Source organism: Panthera onca, chromosome B3 (genome assembly GCF_046562875.1).
Source record: "Panthera onca isolate mPanOnc1 chromosome B3, mPanOnc1 haplotype 2, whole genome shotgun sequence".
Classification (NCBI taxonomy): domain Eukaryota; kingdom Metazoa; phylum Chordata; class Mammalia; order Carnivora; family Felidae; genus Panthera; species Panthera onca.
In genome coordinates this window covers 114,744,276-114,769,345 of record NC_138344.1, presented here as the reverse complement: position 1 = coordinate 114,769,345, position 25,070 = coordinate 114,744,276, and the positions used below count along the sequence as shown (strand labels likewise).

The 25,070-nt window shown below is 46.4% G+C and overlaps 1 protein-coding gene across 1 annotated transcript; it reads left to right on the top strand.

Moving 5' to 3' along the window:
- The first annotated feature begins 4,635 nt into the window (after positions 1-4,635).
- Positions 4,636-23,808, top strand: SLC10A1 (solute carrier family 10 member 1). Its single transcript, XM_060620157.3, has 5 exons — positions 4,636-5,014; positions 13,754-13,964; positions 19,810-19,988; positions 21,562-21,758; positions 23,696-23,808. The coding sequence occupies exons 1-5, from the start codon at positions 4,659-4,661 to the stop codon at positions 23,800-23,802; spliced, it is 1,050 nt and encodes a 349-aa protein (XP_060476140.1). The 5' UTR covers positions 4,636-4,658; the 3' UTR covers positions 23,803-23,808.
- Positions 23,809-25,070: the final 1,262 nt, after the last annotated feature.

Sequence of the window (25,070 nt, the reverse complement as noted above, 5' to 3'; positions counted from 1 at the left end):
CAACGTTCTTGTCTGACGGACAGGCACACTCTGGGCAGTTACAGCAGACAATTTATCTGCTAGCGGGCAAGTCCCTCCCCTGCTTCCTCATTGGCTGAGTACTACAGAGGTTACAGCCTTACCCGGAAGTGCCTATGCCCATGTAAGGCAAAAACTACTCTGATTAGAACAAAAAGTAGTCTAAGGTGACACAGAGACTTTCAGTCCCTCTTTTGTTCTTTGGCGCATGCTTCTTGCAAAGCCCGTGAAAATAAGCCCACAAAGGGAGAGGGGAAGATCCAGGAAGTGAAGTGTCTAAAGGTTTGGGACTCCATTGAGGGGGTGAGGGGTGTTCATACATATTTCCAGTAGGATGGAAACCTGCTGTTAACTAGACAGCACAGCTTTTACTGTAACAGCAAATACTTGGTGCCCAGAAAGAGACAAGTAACATGCACTTGAGGAATCAAGAACGACCATTTATTTCGCACCAGTGCCGGCCCAGCAGTCACCTCCAAAGACTGAGCCCTGAGCCCTGGTGTCCGCCTCTTTCTATGGGTGGGATTGCAGGGGCTTGAGGGAAGAAAAAAGAAAGAAAGAAAAAGGTGGGGGCACTTATTGGTTGTGCTATGTGGGCAGCAGCGGATGCAGGAGGCAAACAAGATTACAGAAGCCAAAAGCATGCAACAGGAGTATCTGGCCTGGGACCTCTGGCTGGCCCCTTTTATCTGCTTTTACCAGCTTTCCTTCTCATTATTTGGTATTTCTGAAAAAGGAATCATCTCCCTTACTTCTCACGCTATGAACACTCAGACTCTCAATCCTGGGTGGGCACACGCATCCCACTCACAGCAATGCAAACTGGGCTGATTGCTTAACCTCTCTGAGCCTGACTTTCCTAATCCGTGAAAGGGTAGTGACAGTACCTCACATGCACAGTGACTTCTGGCTATCATTAATGTAACACAAAAAATCCTTCTGTCCCCCAAATTTTATGGCATCAGCATAGGTTCAAAGAAGACATGGAGAAAAGGTTGTCAGTTTCCTAAACGAGATTTTTTTCCTTTTCCGTGCAAAGCCACTTTGCTGGGGGCAAACAGACTAGATGAGAGGGGGTGGGTGAAGAGCGGGGAGGGAGGGCATAGCCAGGGCAAGAAAGTGTGTTTTCCCAAAGGGAAAAGTCCACAGTAGGAGGTAGAACCTCGGGTTTCTGAGAAGAGGTGAGGAGCTGGTGAATTAGTGTCCAGTTTACAGTGTTAAGGGGAGCTCTTGTTCTTTCTATGTGCACAACCTGATCAATAGATACATGTCCAGACTCTGGGTTGCTTTTAACAGATCTTTTAACAGATACTGATTGATTATGCCTCACCCTCCTTGGACATCAGACAACTGTGTAAAAAATAATATCTTTTTTTTTTTGGGGGGGGGGGGTGCTTCAGTGTCCCAAGTATGGTTGCACATGTTAAAAAAAAAGAATATTGGGTGCTTAGGTGGCTTAGTCAGTTAAGCGTCTGACTTCAGCCCAGGACATGATCTCCTGGTTTGTGAGTTCGAGCCCCACGTTGGGCTCTACACTGACAGTGCAGAGCCTGCCTGGGATTCTTGCTCTGTCTCTCTCTCTCTTTCTCTCTCTCCCTCTCAAAATAAATAAACTTTAAAAATGTTTGGAAGATCTAGGGGTGCCTGGGTGGCTCAGTCGGTTAAGCGTCCGACTTCAGCTCAGGTCACGATCTCGCGGTGGTCCGTGAGTTCGAGCCCCGCGACGGGCTCTGGGCTGATGGCTCAGAGCCTGGAGCCTGCTTCCGATTCTGTCTCCCTCTCTCTGCCCCTCCCCCGTTCATGTCTGTCTCTCTCTGTCTCAAAAATAAATAAACGTTAAAAATGTTTGGAATATCTAATTGGGTTTATTAAGTGATTCTCTACTTGCTCCATGTAGCAAGCAGAGAACTTGTATAAAATGGAAGGTTTTTATTGGAAGGAGGTGAGGCAGGAAAGTTATTAGCAAAAGAAAAGAAAGGATTGTTTCAGGCAAGATTACGTTTCCCTCAGGGAAAGGGCACTGGGATCTTATTATGCAGATATCTTCCTTTGCCTTTAGGGGCTATGGGGAGATGTAGAAGGCCCATGTGACAGATTACCTCATTGATGCTTACCAGAAAATTCCTGACTGATCATTTAAGACTACATTTCTGGGGGAGGTTGAAAACTGCAATTAGGTTAGGTAGGAAGTCCCGCTTTGGTGACTTGGCCTGGCCCAAGTGACATTTTGGGCCTGTGGTTTTCTTTTTATTACTCAGGATGTCTATGTGGGTGATAATCCTAGTCTTGTGCAGTGCACAGCCTGCACAACTGCACATTGAACTCCTGCATGAACTCAACCTTCTAGTGCTTCTCCTTTGCGTTGTTACCACCCATGGTCCCATATGGACTATAAAGTCCCTGAGGAAAGGAACATAGAGTTTTTTATACTCATACAGTACCTGGCATTTAGTTGATGATCAATCATTCTCCCCTAGTACTCTGTTAGGGGGCCTCTTCCGATCAGCTCCAGGGAGAGAAAGCACCGTCTTTCGGGCTGCTCCTGACCCTCCAGGTACACCCAATCCAAGTTGCACACACACACCCCATCAGCCTCCAGTACCCAACATTATGCCTGCCCTCCCCTTGAGACCAGATTAACTCGAACACCAGGAAATCGTTACTATCAGAGACTCACAGAGGGAAAGGGGCTTTGTAGCTGGGGCGCAGGGGTGCAAAAGCACCCGGCTCCAGGGGTCCCACACAGGCCAGGTTTGGCCACTGGCCACTGACAAAACCCAAAGGCTTTACCACCACCACGAGTGGTGGTAAAACAAGAAAGAAATTTCAGCAAGGCCAGCGCTGGGAAGACAGTGCACTGGCATCTCAAAACTGTCTCCAAAGGGCCAAAAATACTTTCAGGTTTCTATAGGAAAACGTTGGGCGAGGCCCGAAGGGTAGATGCAGGATAATCAGGTCAGTCATTGCCTTGGGGTCAGTTATACAGGGGCTTGCTGGCTCTAGGCAGCCCTTTATTGCTCTCAAGGGGGGTAGTTTCAAAGGGGGTGGTTTCAATTCCCTTCAGGGGATGTTTGGCCCTCAGGGTCTTTTGTCTGAGTTAAGAGATAGCTTGAAAAGAAGAACTTGATCAGTTAGAAAGTTTGAGGTCAGAATGGAGGTAGTTGAAGTTCTCATTCAGCCTCACGGTTCTGTGGCCCATGGTTGCGGTATTCAGTGCTTCTCAACCCCAGGAAGCAGCTTTCTCACGCAGGTGGTGGGAAAGGTGTGGATCTGGTCACCTAGCCTTTGTCTATGCAGGATTCCAGAGGCCCCAGGGGCCATTGTTGGAGAGAGCTCATTTTTAGGTGGTTCCTCATTCCAAACCCAAATCTGCCCCCCGCCCCCCAGCCTCCAGCCCTTCACACCCTGGTCCCTGGTCTGCCCTCTGCAGTCCCACACAAAAAGCCTAATCTCCTCTTTCAGTAAAAAAGAAACTACGAGACCCCCCTCCCCCCCGCGCCCCCCCCCCCCCCCCCCCCCCCCCCCCCGCCCCGTGGTTCCAACCCAGAAGAGGTGATTGTTCTTCAGAGGACTGCTCCTTTGTCCCACACCTGCGCTAGGATGGGGGAGGAAGGCTCAGGAGGCGCCTGAGGTGTTGGCCTCAGGTGCTTGCCTCTTTCTACATCCGGGCCCAGAGCCTGGCTCCCAGCCAGAGACACACAGGCACAGAGCGAAAGTAGAGCGGTCTGGAAATCAAAAAGGAAAGCCTGTGCATTCCTGCTTCCTTCTCAGCAAGTTGCCCAAGCAACGAGGCCACTGAGGCTGCTGGCTGGGACATCGGAGCACAAACAAATCTCCTCAGCCAGGATTCCCTGAGAGCTGCCTTTTAGGAAAAAAGCCCCCCAGGCTTCTTGAGAGCCCCTCACCATCCCAGCAGGCTCTGCCCCCTTGCACCTGTTCTGTCTGGGTTTGGGAATAAGATACGGGCTTCCCCGGGCACCTGTCAGCTTCCAGGAGAAGATCCAGGGACTTATCTCCTTCTGGAAGCCAGCAGCACACCTGCCCCTACCTTGTCCCACAGCGCCTTGAGATAGGCTACCTATGTCCGGGAAGGAAATGCAACACCCGACAGTTTCACTACATGGGTTTGGGGGCAGATGGAGGGGACCCGCTGGGCATGGGGAGGGCGTCTTCCCCGAATGAGGATCAAGGCATCAGAGACTGAACAGAGAACAAGAAGGGCCTGGCCTGGATCAGTGCTGGCCGTGGACGGGTCTCCAGAGACGGAATGCTTGTGGCACATGCTCGGTGGGCAGTGAAGGACAGAAATGGCCCTCTTGTCCCAGAGGCAGCCAAGTGTTAAAGGGGGGGGGGGGGGGTGAGTGACATCCAGGAAGGGTGCAGAGGTACAGAAGCTGGAAGAAGCAGGGAAGTCCAGGCAGATAAGGCTCTGGGTTCTCTCCCCTTTGGGGCCACAGCCAGAGGACAGAACAGCCAGTTGCATAATCCTTCTATTTGCCCAGAGCCACATTTTGTCCTGAAGCTTGCTGCCCTGGGAGGTGACGGAAGAAGGCACCCAGCAAAGACTGGGCAGGGAAGGGAGTCGGCAGCAAACGAGGGGTGTGCCGGGTGCCCCTGGCCTTCCGCCGCCACACAGGAGAATGGAGCCCCACAATGTGACTGCCACGCTCAACTTCACCCTCCCACCCAACTTCGGCAAGCGCCCCACCGACAAGGCATTGAGCGTCATCCTGGTGTTCCTGCTCCTTATCATCATGCTCTCGCTGGGCTGCACCATGGAGTTCAGCAAGATCAAGGCTCACTTCTGGAAGCCTAAGGGGCTGGCCATCGCCCTGATAGCACAGTACGGCATCATGCCCCTCACTGCCTTTGCACTGGGCAAGGTCTTCCAGCTCAACAACATTGAGGCGCTGGCCATCCTTGTCTGCGGCTGCTCACCCGGGGGGACCCTGTCCAACATCTTCAGTCTGGCCATGAAGGGGGACATGAACCTCAGGTAGGACTGGAGGTGAGGAGGGAGCAGGCTGGGCATGGGAGCTGCATTGGAGATGTCAGAGTGTAGGGGGAAAGCTGGGCTAAAGCCAGGATGAGGCGTGAGCGGGGACCAGGTGGATGCTAGGGCAGGGGGTGGTGGGCATTGTCGTCCAGAGTCTATGCAGGGCTGGAGGTAGGATCTGGGGTAGACCTTGGCTTAAACACCAAGTCAAAGGGGCCCACCTGGTCCAGGGGCCCCCTGAAGACTCCCTCACAGGTGGCCCACAAGGACTGTCTTGAAGGAGTAGTGATTTAAACCCGAGGGGCCTCTGGGAAACTCTGCCCACTTACCATGGTGGGCAAGTGGTCTGCTTTGAGACCAGAGGTCCAAAAGGGAGTGCAGATGGTCCAAGCCACCCTGGAACCACAGAGCACTTCCAATCCCTGCAGAATAGGCAAGACGTTCCAAAGATCCTTCCAACTATCCAGGCAGTGAGGGGTTCTTTTAACTTTCCCTGTGGGCCCATCTGGCACAGGAACGCATCTGTGCAAACACACAACCAGGCAGATCCTCGAGTTTCCCAACACTGGCACAGGCCATGCTGGGCCACACCTCAGCCCAACTGGGAGGGAAAACACCAGCAGTGTCCTCTCACCCAAAGCATCCGAGCAGAAGTTGGCAAAGGCTCATTTCCGCAGGGGCCAGCTGAACACCTGTCCTTCCAAACAGGTGGGACTCTGATCTAGAACACCTGCCAGAATGAGGCCATTTCAGTCCGGGGCTCCAGCCCCAGCAGCAGCCCACGCTGGCTGAGGGAAACTCATCAGCGAAAGCTCTTGCCTTTCTGTGAGGCTCAGTCCCCAGCCTGCCTCCTCTGACGTTCAGTCCTCAGTGGAGACCTTCTTCCATCCATGCCTGTGTTGGCCAGCACCCTACCAACTCCAGTAAGCAAACCAGACAACTAAGGAAACCCCGCCTGTGATGTAGAGCGAGACCACCGCTCTTTAAATGAAAAAAACAAGAGTGAGCTGGTCCTTCCTGGGACCCACCACCCGAGCTCTGGCCTCTCCACCCACGAGACTCAGCCCTCAGGGAGGTAGCTGATGGGAAGAGAGGCACAAAGAGGGGACTTGGCTCGTACGGTCTTCCCTGGGAACACGTTCAATGTTCAACTACCTGTGAGGAAATTCTTCCCTCTGTCTGATCCGAGTCCTTCCTGCTGCACAGCAAACCGTCAGTCTTCAGTCTGCCCTTTGGACGCGGCTCATTGCAGCCTCTGTGTCCTGAGAAATCCAGACTGTATCTTAATTCCGGTGCAGAAGGGGTGCAGGAAGTCGGGGGTCAGGGAAGGGGTATTCTCAGGGCTCTGTGAACCTGCAGAAACGGCAGAGCAAGGAAGGACCATGTAAAGAACAAGGAGACGTTTTTAAGTGTAAGTGACCAGATGTCCCAGCCTCATCAGCCAATGGGTGCCAGTGAGGTCTCTCCAGTTAGGCCTGCATTTCTGAGGTTCGAGACCCCCCCGGCCCAGCCTCAGTGACTCAGGAACGTGAGCCTTCATGCTCGCCTGCTCAGCCTCCCTGTCTGGGCCCGTGGGGACTCTCACTTCTACCAAGACTCCACAAAGACAATGTTGGGATGGCCACCTCCTGCCATATCGTCCCTGCAAACAGACAAACCTCCCACGCACCTTAAACCATGCCTTAGAGCCCAGTGGTGCAATATGTATCTCATCATCTACCTTCACAGCTGCCAGACTTTAAATTACAATTGGAGTTCATCTGGGACAACATGTTACATGTATTAGACTGAAATGATACCGATAATAAAAAACAGCCAGGCACTGCTCCAAGCACTTTCCATGAAATCCTCATACAGCATCCCGTGAGGAGGTGCTGTAAATAGTCCCATTTTAAAGATGAGGAAATTGAGGGGCGCCTGTGTGGCTCAGTCAGTTGAGCATCTGACTTTGGCTCAGGTCGTGATCTCACGGTTCACGGGTTCAAGCCCCACGTCGGGCTCTGTGCTGAGAGCTCGGAGCCTGGAGCCTGCTTCGGATTCTGTGTCTCCCTCTCTTTCTGCCTCTCCCCTGCTCATGCTCTGTCTCTCTCTCTTTCTCAAAAATGAATAAACATTAAATAATAATAATAATAAATAAAGATGAGGAAACTGAGCCTAAGAAAGGTTAATACATTTGTCCAAGGTCTGGGAGAGTCCAGATCCTGCACTTTTACTCAAATACCTTCATGGGGTGCCTGGGTGGCTCAGCCGGTTGAGTGTCCAACTCTTGATTTCCACTCAGGTCATGATCAGGTGGTGGGATCGAGCCCTGTGTCGGAATCCGTGTTGAGCACGGAGCCTACTTGGGATTCTCTGTCTGTCTGTCTGTCTCTCTCTCATCTCTCTCCCTCTGCCCCTCCCCCTGCTCACTCTCTCTAAAATAAATTTTTTTTTATAAAAAAAGGATTTTTTAAAAATCCTTTCAGGGCCCGGCATGTGTATAGATGAGCCAAGTGGCTGATGGGCCCCCTAAGCAGGGCAGATGCCACACGTCTGCTGTGGGTGTTCTGTGGGAGCCACTGTGACCGATTCAAGAGAAGGCATTTTTAAGTGAATCTCCATTTTTAAGTGAAATCTCCAAATTTTTCAATATCGGCAACTCATTAAAAAATTTTAAAACACCGTGCAAGCCAAAAAAACGTGTGTTCAGGAGCCAGCTGTAGCTCAAAGGCTGCCAGTACGAGACCTCTCTTTAAGTACAAAACGATAATATTTGCCACTGAGAGTTGGGGTGGGGGCGGTTAAGACTCCCATGGCATTTTATAGACGAGGAGCCGAAGTCCAGAGACCTGCCAGAGGTTTCCCAGAATTGGGGGGGAAAGTGTACAGATGTCCAAAAGCAGGGCGTGCGCAGTGCTCTGACAACTTAAGCAGGAAGGAGGAGTAAGGAACTCCACGTGCCCCTTTCCCTCTGGCCCTCCGTCCCCCGAGGGACAACCAGGTCCATGATGTGCCTACGGACCAGGCTCCAGTCTCCGAAATGGAGCCTGGTCAAGTCACCTCCCCTCCCTGTCTCTCAGGGTAAACTGAGGATCGCGACAGTCATAGACACCAGCAAGGTAGGAGGTGCACCCGGCACCTGCACAGCAGTCCCTTGGGGCCTGGTTTCCAAGGCACACCCCGAGGCACACCGCGTCCCAGAGCAAATTCCAGAACTCCTGACACACCAAGCCAAAGTAAGCATGACTCCTCTGCTCAAGGACATCAAAACAAGCACACTAGTTGTGCGTGGCTCTTCTCCTCAGAAGAGATAAATAGTAGCCCTGTAGCCCCTGTGCGCCCCTCCCCAATCTCGTGCCCCCTACCCACCCTGAGGGAGCACAGACCCTTTTATTCTATTGCTGCAGGCAGTACTTGTATATATCCATAGGCAAGATACATTGTTGTCCTTGTACGTTCTTAAAATTTGTATAAACAGTACCATACTGCCCTTATCATTTGCCAGCTTGCTTTTTTGAGATGTAGGCATATGAATAAAATAGCTACTTTGTGCCTCTGGACTGCAGTGTCCTTTGCTTGAATGTATCTGTTCTAGTGGCAGACGTTTCGGGGGATTTCTCGTTCTGCTGCTGTGAACAGTCTTGTACCCTATGCCCCTGCGCTGCCATGTGAGAGTGTATATAATAAAAACAGCACTTCTAGGTCGTAGGGTTCACACATCCACAAATGAGTCTCCAGAGTAGTCATTCCGGGTCACACTTTCCCGAGCAGTGTAGATAGATCCTTCTTCCTCCTTGTCTTCGCTGTACTCGGAGTTGTCAGACTCTGATAGTTTTCGCCACCTGGTAAGAGTGAAATGGGTCACAGCAGTGTTAAATGTGATCTCAAGAGAGGCTTAGCACATTGTCATAGGTTTATTGACCATTTGGCGGGAGACTGGTTCACCATTGGTCTTCCAGAAATAAGTCTTTGCCTATTTCTCTAATGAACTGTTGTGTTTTTCTCTTTGATTTGTAGTTATTTGTTGTTTTGACGCGTTGCAGTGGTCTACTCACAGTTTGGGGCTGGCCTTTATATTTTGATAATGATGTCTCATAACACAGAGTGCTTATTTTAATTTAGTTGAATTTACCAATATTTTTTCTTAGTTTGTGTTTGGTGGGGGGGTCCTTTAGGAAATCATTTACTACACTCAAGGTCATGAAGATATTCCCCTACGTTTTCTTTGACAAGTTTCAAAGTTATGCTTTTCACATGGAGATTTGCAATCAACCTAGTGCTTATTTTTACGTATGGTGTCATCTAGTTTTATCTTTTCCATATGAATAGAGAAAATTCCCAGTACCACTGAGTGAATTTTTCTCCAGTAAGTTGTACTGCCATCTCTCACATAGATAACATTCACAAATGTGCATGGGTTTGTGTCTGGGATGTCTCCTCTATTGGTCTATGTGGCTCTTTGCACGGGCACCAAATTTTCTTAATTACAATGACTTTATAAGTCTCACCATTTGAAAGGCAAATCCCCACACCATGTTCTTCCTGAAAATTATGTTAGCTATTGTTGGCCCTTAACTCTTCACTTGAATTTGGGGATTAGTTCTCGAGTCTACAAAAATATTTCTGGACTGTTGATTAAATTCATAGATAAATTTAGAGGCCATCTTTATAATATTGGGTCTTCCCATCCATGAAAATGATAGAGCTTTTCTTTTTATTTGGACTTTATTTTATACCTTTCTATGGAGTTTTATAATTTCTTCTATAAAGATCTTGCATATCTCTTTTAGATTTATTTCTAAACATTTTATATTTGTTTCTTTTTTTTTTCTTAATTTTATTTATTTATTTTGAGAAAGAGACAGAGAATGAGCAGGGGACGGGCAGAGAAAGAGAGAGAGAGAATCCTAAGCAGCCTCTGCAGATCCCAACGTGGGGCTTGAACTCACCAACAGTGAGATCATGACTGAGCTGAAGCCCAAGAGTCGGATGCTTAACTGACTGAGCCACCCAGGCGCCTCCTTCATATTGTTAATGTTTTTTAGAAACTCATGGATTCTCTTCCTTACTAGTTATGAATTCACTTGGATTTCCTCTGTTGACAGTCCAATCATTGGCATGTAATGAAAGTCTGGTTACAGTTTCTATTTCTTGTTTTGCTGTGCTAGCAAAGACATATATAGGATGATTTACAATAACTGTGATGGTAATAGATATCATTTGCTTTATCTTTCTTCTTAGAGGAAACTTTTTTTTTTTAATGTTTAGTTTTGAGAGACCAAGAGAGTGTGAGCAGGGCAAGTGCAGCAAGGAGAAGGGGACAGAGAATCCCAGGTTGGTTCCACCCTGACAGCAAAGAGCCCTATGTGGGGCTGGAACCCATGAATCAGGAGACCATGACTTGAGCCAAGGTCAGATGCTTAACCAATCGAGTCACCCAGGCGTGCCCTAAGAGGAAACTTTCTAATTTTTCACCATGAAGTTTACTGTTTGCTGTACTTTTTGATAGACACCCTTTTCAGGTTAAGGAATTCTATTCTGTTGCTAGTGTGCTAATTTTTGTAATGCATGAGCATTGACTTTTGTTGAATGACAATTTTCTGTATCTATCAAATGATACCATTTTTACTTTAATGTGATAATACAGTGATATAGGTCAGTGGATTTAGTCTAATGTTAACCCACTCTTACATTGCTGGGACAAACCCATCTTATTTTTTGTATTATTTTATAAAAGCATTGCTAATCTGCTAATAATGTATTTATGACTTTTCCTTCTTTGTTCACGAGAACGGCCCCTAACTTTCCTCCTTCATGATATCCTTTTGCAGCTTTTGTTCTAAAATTACACTATTCATATACAATAAATTGGGGCATACAATTTACAATACAAAAGGTTTCCCCCTTTTGTATTGTCTGTATAATAGTGAGACCATCTGTACTTTGAACATCTGGCCGAGCTCTGCTATAAAATCATATACATCATGTGGGGTTTGGAGGGTAGGTTTTCACTTCCTTCATATCCTTCAGCAATACTAAGGTTTCAGCTTCATTTTGAATTCGTTTTTGTAGTTTATATTTCCCAGGAAATTGTCCATTCAATCTAAACTGAAAAATGAAAGTACAAAACTGGCCTCAGTTTCTTCTAGAACTCTCTAAAATCTTTAATGTGTCTGCAGTTATGTTCCCTTTTTCATTCCTAATACAATCAATGGTGCCTTCTCCCTTTTTCCTGGGTTGGCATGCCAGAGGAGTCTTTTCTTGGACTTGGCAGAGAAACTACTCTTGGTTTAATTGATCCTCTCATTGTATGTAATTTTTGTACATCATTTCTTTCCTCTATTTTCATGAGTTTCCTTTGTTTTTCTCTAAGTTTCTGGGTAAGATACTTAGCTCGTTTTTACTCTTCTGCTTTCCCTATATAAACATTTAAGGCTCTAAACATTTTCCTCTAAGAATTATTTTAGCTGCTCCCCAGATTTAATTATTTTTTATTGAGCTATAATTCATATACTGCGAAGTTCACTCTCTTAGGGCGTATCATCCAATAGTTTTCCGTGTGCTCGCAAGGCTGTACAACTGTCACCACTATCTACTTCCAGAACATTTAAACATCCCCAAAAGAAACCAGTTAGCAGTCACTACACATTCCTCTCTCACCTGAGCCCCTGGCAACCACTAACCTATTTCATGTCTATCAATTTTATATAAGTGGAATCACACACTATGCAGTCTTTTATGTTTCTCCTTCCTCCACGTAGCACACTGTTGTCAAGGTTCACCCATGTGGTAACACGTAGCAGTACTTAACACATTGCTTTTTGTGGCTGAACAATATTCAGTTGTATGGATACACCGTATTTTGCTTATCCGTTCTTCAGTTGACATTTTTACTGTTTTCCACTTCTTGGCCGTTATGAATAATGCTTCTATGAACATTAGTATACAAGTCTTTGTGTCAACATACGTAACAATGTATGTTTTGATTCTCTTGAGTATGTATCTAGTAGAATTGCTGGGTCGTTCTGTAACTGTCCCATCAACAACACAGGAAGATTCCTGCTTCTTCACATCCTCACCAAACTTATTATCCATCATTTTTATTGTAGCCATACTATTGGGTGTGGTGATCTCCTCATGATTTTGATTTATATTTCTCTAATGACTAATGATGTGGAGCATCTTTTCATGTGCTTATTTGCTTATTTGCCATTGGTATATCTTCCTGGATAGTGTCCTTTGAAACACAAACATTTTTAATTCTGAAGAAGTTAAATATATCTATTTTTTTCTTTGGTTGTTTGTGCTTTAGGTGTCATTTAAAAAAAAATTTTTTTTAAGTTTATAGAAAGGGACAGGGATAGCGTGAGTGTGGTAGGGGCAGAGAGAGAGGGAGACCGGGAATCCCAAGCAGGCTCCGCACTGTCAGCACAGAGTCTGACGTGATGTTCGAATTCATGAAACCGTGAGATCGTGACCCGAGCCAAAATCAAGAGTCGGACACTTACGACTGAGCCAGCCATGTGCCCCTCATTTCTACGAATTATTGTGTAATCCAAGGTCAGCTCCCATGTGTTTTAAAACATGTGTGGCATCATTATGCTTTTCCAAATATTTTTTCCATTATGATTTTATATTTGACATGTGAGATAATTAGATCTTCTCTTTTCCAACAGTTCTTTTATTATGGATATCTCGGTTTCAACTCTCCTTTATAAGCATAAGACCTCAGTTCTGGTCCCTCCCTTGGGCAATAAAACCTAAGCCTCCAGATTCCCAAACACCCCCCTCCCTCCCCACTCCATGCGGTGCAGCTCCAGCCTGACTTCACCCACCAACTCCTTTGCATTCTGTCTCTGGTACCTGGAAACTTCCCTAATTTTCCTACAAGCTCAAATATGTGTTCATAGGTGTTTTAGATGTTCACAGAGGAAGGATTTTCCCATTATTAAGTTCTCAGCATTTTTTCAGGGTCTCTCCTCACCTCTGATGTCTTTTTTTTAAAAAGTCTTATTTAAGTAATCTCTACACCCCACATGGGGCTCCAATTCATGACCCCAAGATCTAGAGTCATATGCTTTTCTGACCGAGCCAGCCACGTGCCTTGCTCTGACATCTTATTCCTAATGATGATACCTCTACCTGTTGCTGTTCTTGATGGCTACATTCTGGCCCCGTTGACCTAGGCCATGCTTGATGTTCAGTTAAGCTATAGTTCACCTCTGTGGAAACAACAAATTAGTGCAGATAGTTAGGGCTGTGGGAGGGGAAACACACACTTAGTGGGGATTTCCTGGGCTCTTGCCAAGCCCTCATGACTAACATGCCCGCAAGAATGGAAACCAGAGTCGTATATTGTCACACGAATATCTGCAAATCCAACAATGTTCCCTAGCAGCTTCATTCTTTCAGGTGGCCTTTCCGGAAGGCCTCTCCCTGTACAGGGTCCTGTGACCAACATGTACTGGATTCCAAATAGAAATGGTAATAGTACAATTAGGATACAAATTAGAGCTGAGAAGATATATTATGACTCCGGCTTTGGAACTCACACTCTGTCGTAAATAAAGATAAAGCAGAAAGTAACAAACATGAGACTATCAACCTGTAGCCTGTATCTCTTAAGCCTACTGGGAAAAAGAAAGGAATTAATGTATGTAAAGTGCTTAGCACGGTGCCTGGCACGTAGCAGGCACTCAACAAATAGTCTATATTAACGGGCGCTGTCTCTTTCTACTCTCCCCTGCTTCTCCCACCCAGTATCGTGATGACCACCTGCTCCACCTTCTGTGCCCTGGGCATGATGCCCCTCCTCCTGTATGTCTACTCCAGGGGGATCTATGCCGGGGATCTGAAGGACAAGGTACCTTATGGAGGCATTGTGATATCACTAATCCTGGTTCTCATTCCCTGTGCCACTGGGATCTTCCTCAATGCCAAACGGCCACAATATGTACCCTATGTCAAGAAGGTAAGAACCTGGGGCCCCGTGCAGGGAACAAGAGCACCACCATCATCTCAATGTGTGGCTTGAACAGAGTCATTTGGGCTTTTTCTGTGTCCGTTTCCTTCCTCGTTGGAGAATGCAAAGGGTCTAGTACTGGTACACTTACCTCGTGGGCTGGTAATGTACATGAGAATCCTTTGGAAAAGTTAGGAGGAAAATTGTCTTTGTAACACATTTCATAACACGATTATCAGACATCATTATTTTAATAACCAAAAGGCTTGTATGATGCACCGCCCAGATGCTAAGTTTTATGCTACACACTCTGAGGCTTGATTGCCATCAAGGAGTCGGGTACTAGCAGAAAGTGGAGGAACACTCCACAGCACATGGGCAGGTGGGTGTGGTTGGATGTAAGAAGGTGGGGTTAGTGAGGAGCAGGGAGTCTAGAAAGGCTTCCTGGAGGGGACAGGCTTGGAAAGGGTAGGATGTGGGTCAGCCTGGGGAGAAGCCTGGATAGAGGACACTCGGGGGGAACGAGGGCAAACTTGGCTGACTTTATGAGAAGCCACAGAAGAGCCCAGGGCAACAGGTGGCGTACGTGCTCGTAGCATTTCAGGTGTGGGGTGGGAGGGAGAGGGGTAGGGCCCCAGAGGGCTGGGGGTGGAGGGGCACTGTGGTCACACTCAGGACATCATGCCACTGCCTTGCCCTCGGAAGAATTACAGACTCTTGGAGCGTCGCCTTGGTCCCTCTACCAACTTTGTGACCCTGGAGCTCAGTCCCAGTCAGTCTCCCCTCCAGCTCACTGCTCACCCCCCAGAGCCCCAGCTCATCCTGGTACTCCTGACACTCCGAGAGCCTGCTTTTGTCTCTGCCCTGGGTCCGATGCCTTGGGCCAACCTACAGGGCATGCTGCCTGGAAGCCCAAGGCTTGGCGGCAGTTTGGGGCTTGGAACAAAGAAGCTGCAAGTCAGGTTCTCAGGACTTTTCAGTTTTCACACTATCACCATCCAGGGTAGTTCTGCCCTTGTCCTGGCACAGTCCCCATACAGTGGCCACAGTGCCCCTTCCCACCCCATTGGAAGACCCGGAAAGGTCATTCCTCCTCCTTTCCGAGTTCGAACACCTCACCTCAGCTCTGGATGGCATCATCCACCCCCCCTACTCTCGCTTCTCAGAGATGTCCTTTCATCGATTATGGCCCCCAACCTCCAAAGCCTCCCCCAACTTCACTCTCATTTCTTAAGTCTCTGCATGTTTTTTCACAATTGGTGTTGACACAGGTTCACTGCTCTCCAATCTTAAAGAAACAAAGCAATCTCTACAGGGCTCCAACACTTCCCTTTCCTCCCCTACCTACACTTCAGGAAACATCCCTCCAGCACACCTTCCCCCCCACCACTCCCGCCAGGGCTGCTCTCACAGGTAACAGGCTCTCAAGTTAGTCTCAGCTACTTGAATCCCTCTTCTCTCCTCCTTGGTCTCCCATCCATTCAGCGTCTCGATGACCACCTGTTCTTTCTTCACCAAATCCAACAGACATTTCTCATCCATCCTTAACGTTTTAGCAACTTTTGGCATGGTTGACCACCGCTTCCCTCTCAGAAGCCTCCTCCCTCAGCTGGGCGCTCCTGCTTTCCTCTCATCTTTCTGGCACGTCTCTTTGTACTCCCTGATGAGTTCCTCTGGTAAAAGTTACTTCTCTGCCTTCGCCCAAGCTTTCTTTTCTTGCCAAATTTCCCAAAGCCCAGGGTCTCTCCACCATAGATCTGGTCCTTCTCAATGACCATCTACAAGCTGATGACTTCCAGAATATCATCTTCAGCCCTCAACCTTTTCCAACTGCAGGATCTACCCACCCATCCATCCATCCATCATTTAAGCAGGCTTCACACCTAGCAGAGTGCAACATGGGGCTTGAAATCACAACACTGAGTTGGAGACCTGAGCTGAGATCAAGAGTTGCATGCTTAACCAACTGAGCCACCTACCCACGTGCCCCCCAGGATCCATTTAACTGTCAAATCTTTCTACCTGAATGTCTCATGCATTTAAAACTCAGTATGTCTTTTTTGTTTCAAGTTACTTAAATTCCACTTAGTTAACATATAGTGTGATACTAGCTTCAGGAGTAGAATTTAGTGATCCATCAGTTCCATATAATACCTGGTGCTCATCACAAGTGCCCTCCCTAATACGCATCACCTACTTAGCCCATACCCTGCCCACCTCCCCTCCAGCAACCCTCATCTTGTTCTCTATAGTTATGGTTTGCCCCTCTCTTTTCCCCTTATGTTCATCTGTTTTGTTTCTTAAATTCCACGAGTGGAATCATGTCTTTTTTTTTTTCTTATTTTTTAATCACATTACACTGTAGTTCCATCCACACCATTGTAAATGGCAAGATTTCATTCTTTTTTATGGCTGAGTAGTATTCCGTGTGTGTGTGTGTGTGTGTGTGTGTGTGTGTATCACAATTTCTTTACCCATTCATCAGTTGATGGACATTTGAGCTCTTCCCATAATTTGGCTATTATTTATTTTTATTTTTAAAAATTTGTAATTTATAATCTGGCTATTGTTGATAGTGCTGCTATAAACATCAGGTGCATGTGCCCCTTCAAATCAGTTTTGTATCCTTTGGGTAAATACCTAGTAGTGCAATTGGTGGGTCCTAGGGTAGCTCTATTTTGAGCTTTTTGAGGAACCTCTGTACTGTTCTCCAGAGTGGCTGCACCAGTTTGCATTCCTGCCAACAGTGTAAGAGGGTTCCCTTTCTCCACATCTTTGCCAACATCCGTTGTTTCCTGAGTTAATTTTAGCCATTCTGACAGGTGTAAGGTGGTATCTTATTGTAGTTTTGATTTGTATTTCCCTGATGAGTGATGAACATCTTTTCATGTGTCTGTTGGCCATCTGTATCTCTTCTTTGGAAAAATGTCTATTTGTGTCTTCTGCCCATTTCTTCACTGGATTATTTGGTTTTTGGGTGTGGAGTTTGAGAAGTTCTTTATAGATTTTGGATACTAATCCTTTATCAGTTATGTCATTTTGCAAATCTCTTCTTTTAGTTTTGTTGTTTCCTTCACTGTGCAAAAGGTTTTTAGCTTGTAGAAGTCATAACAAATGAAAGGTGGTTCAAGATGGTGGCACAGAAAATTCTTGCAGTCACTTCCCACAGACACACCAAACAGACACTTATATATGGTCCGTATGTCTTAAATTAAAGCCATCTCCTCCCCGTTATTATCTCAAAGAATGGCATTCCATGTGCCCAGCTGCCTAAGCCACAAAACCATTTGGTCTTTTTCAATGTCCTCTCCATTCCGTCACATTCACCTGAAGAGGTGATTGGCTTTTCTGCTTTCTGTCGCTCACTTGGATCCATCTATTCCTCTCCACCTGTGACAACACTACCATCACTTGGGCCACTATCCTCTCTCACAACTGAAACGGCCTTCGAACCTGGTTCCTCGATCAGGTTCAACCTGAGGATGGAGACGGAAAGAACAAACTCCGTCACGTCTCTCCACTGCTTCAAACACCTCTCTGGTTCCATACTCTCTGCAGGATAAACTTTCAATCCCCTTATGTAGCCTCCCGGCTCTTCTTGATTTGCTAAAGCCAACCACCCACCCCACCCCCCCTCAAGTGTTAGCTCTTTTCTCTTTGCACATGTCCTTCCCTCTGCCTGGACCACTCCCCACATTAGCAGGGGAAGAAAAACCCAGAAATGTTTGTGTCTATCACTTAATTTTATTCAAGATAGTTTGTGGAGGTACAGGAATACTAAAAAGAAAAAAAATGTGAAGTGACCTCTGATAATCATTTAATCCAACTCTGTTCTTCCTCATCTTATAGGTGAAGAAGCCAAGGACCATAGTTAGTCACAACTAATATAAGAATATATCTCCTTCTTAACTCAGAATAATTTAAAATATTTTTAATATTTATTTTTGAGAGAGGGAGATGGACAGAGAAACAGAGCATGAGCGGGGAGGGGCAGAGAGGGAGACACAGAATCCGGAGTAGGCTCCAGGCTCCAAGCTGTCAGTACAGAGCCTGATGCGGGGCTCAAACCACAAACTGCGAGATCCATGATCTGAGCCAAGTCAGACCGTTAGCCAACTGAGCCACCCAGGCGCCCCCTAGAGACTTTCAAATCAAAATCACCCAATTTCTAACTGGCTCTGGCAAAAGGTATCTGCTTGTAAACACATTACCCAGTGGGAGGTCACATGTAGATAATGCCAAGATACAATTTCTTGGATGCTCTATTTGGAACGGCAATTCAAGTAATACTTTAACTCACCTAGGCAAGGGCTTATTCGAGTCCATGTGGTTAGGTCGATGAACCTCAGCATGACCTGGTCGACAAGCCACTTTTACAAGCCATCCACCTCCCTTAAATAAGGGAGTTACTCGCTGTTTGAGTGACTCAGCCAGTCCACCTATGCTTTTCCCGTAGCTGCTGCTACTGGTGAACTGCCTCACGGCGTCTGCTAACCTGTGGCTTACACTGCTGCCAGGGTGCTGTGTCTTTTAACACTTGCCTCTGCTCCTGCTTCCCTCGCTGTAGTTCCACAAACTCCCTCAACGAGAGGATCTGATTTGTTCGGTCATTCAGCAAGCTGTGGAGGCCACCTTTGTGGGAAGCGCAAGCCAGGTCATCTCCTGGGTCACCGGCAAGCTGATTTGATTGGCTGCCCACGAAATGGACATTCAGCACATGGCTTCAGTTAAGTCAGGTGGTACAAAAAAACGCAGTGACCTATGAAGAAGCAACTACCTATGGCCTCCGGTCTCACCGGCAGGTTGTGGACAAACGGCAAGACTGAAGTTTTTCAACTCTGTACCTCTCTCTACAGAAGGGGCACACCAATAGGGAGATATTAGCTCAGACAAGATGCTCTCCAAAGCCTTCGATCTTGACAATATACAGACCTCAGAAGGGAAATGCCTCAGAGTTCTCCCTCACACCCTTCCTTGGTACTCATGTGGCCTCAACAGTTCCCAATCTAAGCACTTTCCAACGTGGGACAGGACAACCAGGAAAAACCCTTCCTGGCAGCGAGGGACAAAGCCACTTTAGTGGATAAACGGACTCTTGATCAGCGATGTTTCTGAAGAAAGATCTTGATCGAAAGGGAGCAATGTGGGGTGTCTGGGTGGCTCAGTCGGTTAAGCCTCGGACTCTGGCAGGTTATGATCTCACAGTTCGGGAGTTTGAGCCCCCCATCGTTGTCAGCAAGGAGCCTGCTTTGGATTCTCTCCCCCCCCCCCCCTTGCTCTGTGCCTTCCCCATGCACATGCTCACTCAAAATAAACTTAAAAAGGGGGGAACAAACGTGCAAAGAAAATCTCATATGAAATGGAGCCTGGAAGTCTTGAAGGGAAAGCTCTCATACACTACCACTGGCCTAATGGAAAGCTTACTTTACATTCCCCAGCACGAGGAAGTATTTCTCCTTCCCAGCAATAGCCCAGCCAAGGAGAACTGCATGAAACAGACCCTCTCGGCTTCTTTTCCTCTCTAAAAGCAAGTCCCTGTCCCGTGTACTCAGGACTTGCCTATGGTTCGCCTTGGCTTGCTTGTCCCAAACTGAACTTCCTCTATTTCCAAATAAACTCATTTTGCTGGTAAACACCTGGCTTTAAGTCAACAGTAACAAGAATGTTAATTATTAGGTCTCTGTCCTCCAAGAAGCTTCCTAGCTGATTAGGAATTCCAAATAGATGGGAGATAAAAGGTTTTTTTGCACTCCCTTGGTTTCCACCTCTGATACCCACCACCCATGCTCCGTCACTCTGCTCCTCCCCATCCCCCACCACCCTAATTGCCTTTTCTTCCTGTTTTCATTTACAGGGAGGGACCATCACCATGCTTTTGTTAAGTGTGGCCATCATAGCGCTCTCGGTCATCAATGTGGGCAAGAGTATCATGTTTGTCATGACACCACACTTGCTGGCCACCTCCTCCCTGATGCCTTTCATCGGCTTCCTGTTGGGCTACATCCTCTCTGCTCTCTTCCGCCTCAATGGACGGTAAGTATTGTTTTAGACCTCTGTGTTCCATCGGCCTCATTCTTGTCCTGGTCTCCCAGGAAAAGGAGACCCAAAACCTAGGAGGCATTTTCCTGGCAGTATGTGCAAATGCACCCACTGAACCAGGAACCCTGGACTCGGGAGACATATTGGAGAGAAGGTATCGAATGGCTTAGGAACAAGAGCATCTAATACCCCAAAGAGCTCATGACAAAGTGCTCCCTCCAGAGCCTAGGCTCCACCTCCTGCTGAAATCTGGTAGGTAACAACACTGGAGCAGTTCCATGCCATCGTGGTAAGTGTTAATATTCCTCCTTCCCCACTCTTCCGCCCTTTCTGCCTAGGCTTCAGTCTTGACAAGGACACCACTGGGTGACAGCTCTGCTAAGTGACCCTAAGAGTTTTAGTGGTTGTGGACCTCTGCTGAGTCTAATCCAATTTCACAAACTCAGGGGCTACTTGCAGGGACAGTCGGCCTGACAATCTGGTGTGGGATAAAGAAACCCTGTCTAGAGTAGCACATTTCAGGAACTTTGCCTCTTGTCAGCCCTAGACAAATGCTGCTGGAGTCTGAACATTAGTAGCACTCTAGTACACCACCCCCCCCCCCCAAAAAAAAACCACTGCCTTAAAAATACAACTTATAAAGTTACCCATTTTAAAAAACATACTAATAAAAAAATTACTATAGAACATACGTAGCATGTGGTTATACAGTTGAGTCAAAAGGCTGTCAATGACTTACTGTACATTAAGAGTGACAGGTAATAAATGGCCACACAATCAAGGACCATCACAGTAGTCTCGACCCCTAATAAATGTGTTTTCAGAATTTCTGGTAAGACACTGACCACAACTCCATGAATTCAGTATGTATTCATTAGATGTAAACATCCCATCCCGCCTCCCCTTTTTAATGTTTGTTTTAAGAGAGCAAGAGGGACAGGAGGGGCAGGAGAGAGAATCCCAAGCAGGCTCCTCGCTGTGAGCACAGACCCCATGCAGGGCTTGATCCCACGAACCGAGAGTTCATGACGTGAGCCAAAATCAAGAGTCAGATGCTTAACAGACTGAGCCACCCAGGTGCCCGTTCTTTAGTCCATAAAACGAAAGCAAAACCATGAATATGTTCCAAAGATATTGGGGCTGAACCAAGTTTGGTTTTTAATCATTAAGTGTTTTGGACTCAAAGATACCCAAACCAGAAACTAGGGAACTGGACAAGGGGCCCAAGCATTTCAGATCATCTTCTGTATGTTCACACTGCAACTGCCCTGTGTGTAAACCCAACATACAAGCCAATGAATGATAGTGGCTCACATCTTCCCTTCATCCCTCATCATCCAGCCATTCTCCAAATTTTAATCTGGTAGGCCTGCAGAAGCAAGTGGTGAAACCCCCAAGCTGCTCAAAAATTCTCACGAAAACTCCCGGCCACAAAACTACTAGTCACCACTGACTTCCATATTCATTCAATGGGTCTTGGGTGATTTGGGAGGGAGAAGGGCCAGTGTCGCACCCTCCTGTCCCTTCTGAGGGCATATAAGGTTGCTTTGTTTTGAACCTAACACAGGTGCAGGCGCACTGTCAGCATGGAAACTGGATGCCAAAACGTTCAACTTTGTTCTACCATTCTCAATGTGACGTTCCCCCCTCAAGTCATTGGGCCACTTTTCTTCTTCCCTCTCCTCTACATGATTTTCCAGCTTGGAGAAGGGGTTCTTCTCATCTCCATCTTTCGTTGCTATGAGAAAATCAAGCCTTCCAAAGGTGAGTACTGAATCCTTCTCCTTTGAGTTCTCCCATATCCGACCTGATCCTTTCCAGCAAGTGAGTCTCTGGCAGGGACCTTTGCAAGGGGCTTCAACTCCTATCAAGTCACTAGGAACCAGGTAGCACCAAGAAGTACAAAGGGACTTCAAAGAGCCAAGGCTCTTATAACTCCACTCCATCTCTGCCTTCTAGCTAGGAGAATCAACTGTGGACAGACTTTGCACTTCTGGGAGTAAGGCAAAGGGGAGGCCATGGAAGACTCAGGATGAAGAAATGGTCTTGGATATTAAATAGCTATGAGGTGTTAGTTGTGTGAAATGCCCCTATTCACAATCTGGAAAATGCAGTGTTTCCTAGGACTAGGTTCTCCGGTCCTAGAACCAGGTCAGACCACAGTACCACTGGTACTCCTTTATGAAGAAAAACATATTGAAGCAATGCAATCGAATTAGCCAAAATCCAAAAAAAGACTCCCAACTCTGGTTACACAGTAAATAAAACTTAAATATAAGCTTATTAAATAGCTATCACAATAGTTTAATTGATACTTTAAAACCTGATCACTATTGAATTACTTTCTAAACAGCACCTCCTCTAAGATGCTCAGAGCATTTTGCATTCTCTTTAAACTATAATAAACCTCCAGGAAACCCACTAAGTCCCTTCCTTTAAGTGGATCGTTAATGTCTTTTTTTTTTTTTTCAAGTCAGGAAACTTTATTTGGAATGACATTTTCAGTATTTTATAATTCTAAACGTATTATATTCATATTATAAAGTATATTCTTAACCACTCAAATCCTTCATTTCCCATGAACTTGAGGGCTCCTTCAAGATGTTTTCTACACCCTGGGGATAGACTTAGACCATAGGAGACAATTTCCCCTGGTGATTATCTTCTGGTAGTAAAAGCAAACAAACAATTAGCATATAACCATATCAAGCAGCCAAAAAGAAACCAGTAAGTAGCTGAGCATACTTCAGAACTTTGTTCAAAACTACAGTGTTGTGGAAAAGAATCCCCTCTAATGCTCACCTGAAAGTGACTCAAATCTGTTGCCCCTGAAGTCTGAAATCTCCACCCTCTTGCAAAAGCAGTGAGAAGTGGAATTTTCTAAACTAACCAACAATGTTCCCAAGTTTGCAGGGCTACAACACACTTAAGACCCTCTTCAGAGCCAGTGCACTGTAAGGGTTGATGCGGCTGTGCTGAGGGGGGAGATGCACAACTTTTCATGCTTCTGAGCCCTGTATCTACTACAAAAATGGGGACAAGATAGGTGAATCCCGACTCCTATGACCACGACTCCTCACCACCTCCATACAGGCAGAAAGAGGGCTAGGCCAAATACAATGAGGGGGCCATGGAAACTCCACACTTAGAAGACCTCTTAAAGCTATCTCCTCCCTGCGCTTCCTTGCAGAACGCAAGTCCGTTCTGCTGAACGTAAACTCTCCCACTGCACTGTCTGTGCCAAGAAGTTGGAGAGGAAGTGATTTAAGAGTCAATAATTTATTAGATTGATAGGTAGTATTACCATTAGGAACGTTCAAGGGAAAGCAAAATTAAGTCATGGGAGGGAGCACCTGGGTGGCTCAGTCAGTTAAGTGTCCGATTCTTGATTTTGGCTCAGGTCATGATCTCTAGATTTTTGAGTCTGAGGCCCCCATCAGGCTGTGTGTGGATAGTGCAGAGCCTGCTTGGAATCCTCTCTCCGCCCTTCCCCTGCTCATGCTCTCAAAATAAACAAAACTTAAAAAAAAAAAATTAAAGTAATGGAAGGATGCATGGTAAAAGAGATGGGGGTGGGGGGGAACCACACAAAAACATATAGAATACAACTTAACCCCTAGGATGTGCTGTCTTCCACTGAATAAGCTTTTTTATTAACAGTTACTCTCCTTCCCCACCCTTGACCCTCTTCAACTTTCCAGATAAAACAAAAATGACCTACACAGCTGCTCCAACTGAAGACACGATTCCAGGAGCTCTAGGAAATGGCACCCACAAAGGGGAGGAATGCTCCCCTTGCACAGCCTAGCTCCCCCAGGGGACTGGATTCTGGTCAGAGGATATTTCAGAAAGCCAGTGTGATAGAGTAAAAAGATGAAAGGAACACCAGAAATGAGAGTCTTTCTCCAGCACTGCCAGCAGAAACTATCAGAACTGACAAACCTCGCCTGGTGGGAGGACACAGAGGGAGTCTATCTGAAGAGCCTCGCCTAGCCCCAGCTTAAAAGTTGATACCTATTTAAAAAATAAAGACTTGTGCGGTGCCTGGGTGGCTCAGTCAGTGAAGTATCCAACTCTTAATGCTAGCTCCGGTCATGATCTCATGGTTTGGGAGTTCAAGTCTGGCATTAGGCGCCATGCTGTCAGTACAGAGCCCGCGTGGGATTCTCTCTGTGGCACCCCCTCTCAAAAAAATTAAAAAACTAAAAAATAAATAAAAGAATTCTTCAATGACAGTCCTATGAGGGCAAAAACCAAAACTGCCTTTTGCCCCTGCATCTCCAAAGTGTTCCATAGGCATACGAAAGGCACTCAATTTCTCAACTAGGCAACAAATAGGAACTTTTACCTAAAATCAAATATCCAAATCCTGTTCCAACTTTTGTGACAGAAGAGGGAAATAAATGCTCAGTGCTCCCAGATTTAAACTTCAGAAGTCCTTTCTAACCTTAAAATTTCTCATTCCTTCCCTTTTGAAACCCTATTTGGGGATGGGTTAAAGCTCCTAAAAACACCAACGTGATACTACATGTACAAAAAACAGACACAGAATGCAAATGCAATTAAACAAGACTGGCTCAAAATCTCACTCGTAATGAAATGAACAGACATTTCTGGAGAATACCATCGTAAGTAGAGGGGGAAAGCCAGGAAACAAGAAAACACAACCAACAGAAATGTCCACTAATCTAAAAGTCTAGCCCATCAATTCATGAGCTATCAGTGGTTTTCCTATTATATCCCCTCAAAACTCAGAGAGCTGCAAGCTACTGCAAAAGGGGTGGTTTCTCCATTTAAATTACATTTCTAAAATTTCAAATTTCCTATGAAATGTTTTACATAATGCTCATATACAATCGTTAGATTCATGAACATCTCATCCTTGCAAATAGCAGACCGTGCCTAATTAAGATTTTTCATGCCATTCAGTATAAGTTCAACTGACTGTAAACCCAAGTTAATTTTAAGGCAGCGTCTGGCCAATGTCCAAGACCACCAGTACTCCCAATACCACAGTAAGTTTAAGAATCACCAGTTTGGGTCACTAACATGCTCTTAATCTGTGAAAAGGTCTAC

Excerpts from the sequence above, each read along its gene's own strand:
- SLC10A1 (XM_060620157.3), top strand. The coding sequence starts at position 4,659 with ATGGAGCCCCACAATGTGACTGCCACGCTCAACTTCACCCTCCCACCC. Across the intron at positions 13,965-19,809 it reads ATGTACCCTATGTCAAGAAG|GGAGGGACCATCACCATGCT; the intron begins GTAAGAACCTGG and ends TTTCATTTACAG. Across the intron at positions 21,759-23,695 it reads GAAAATCAAGCCTTCCAAAG|ATAAAACAAAAATGACCTAC; the intron begins GTGAGTACTGAA and ends TCAACTTTCCAG.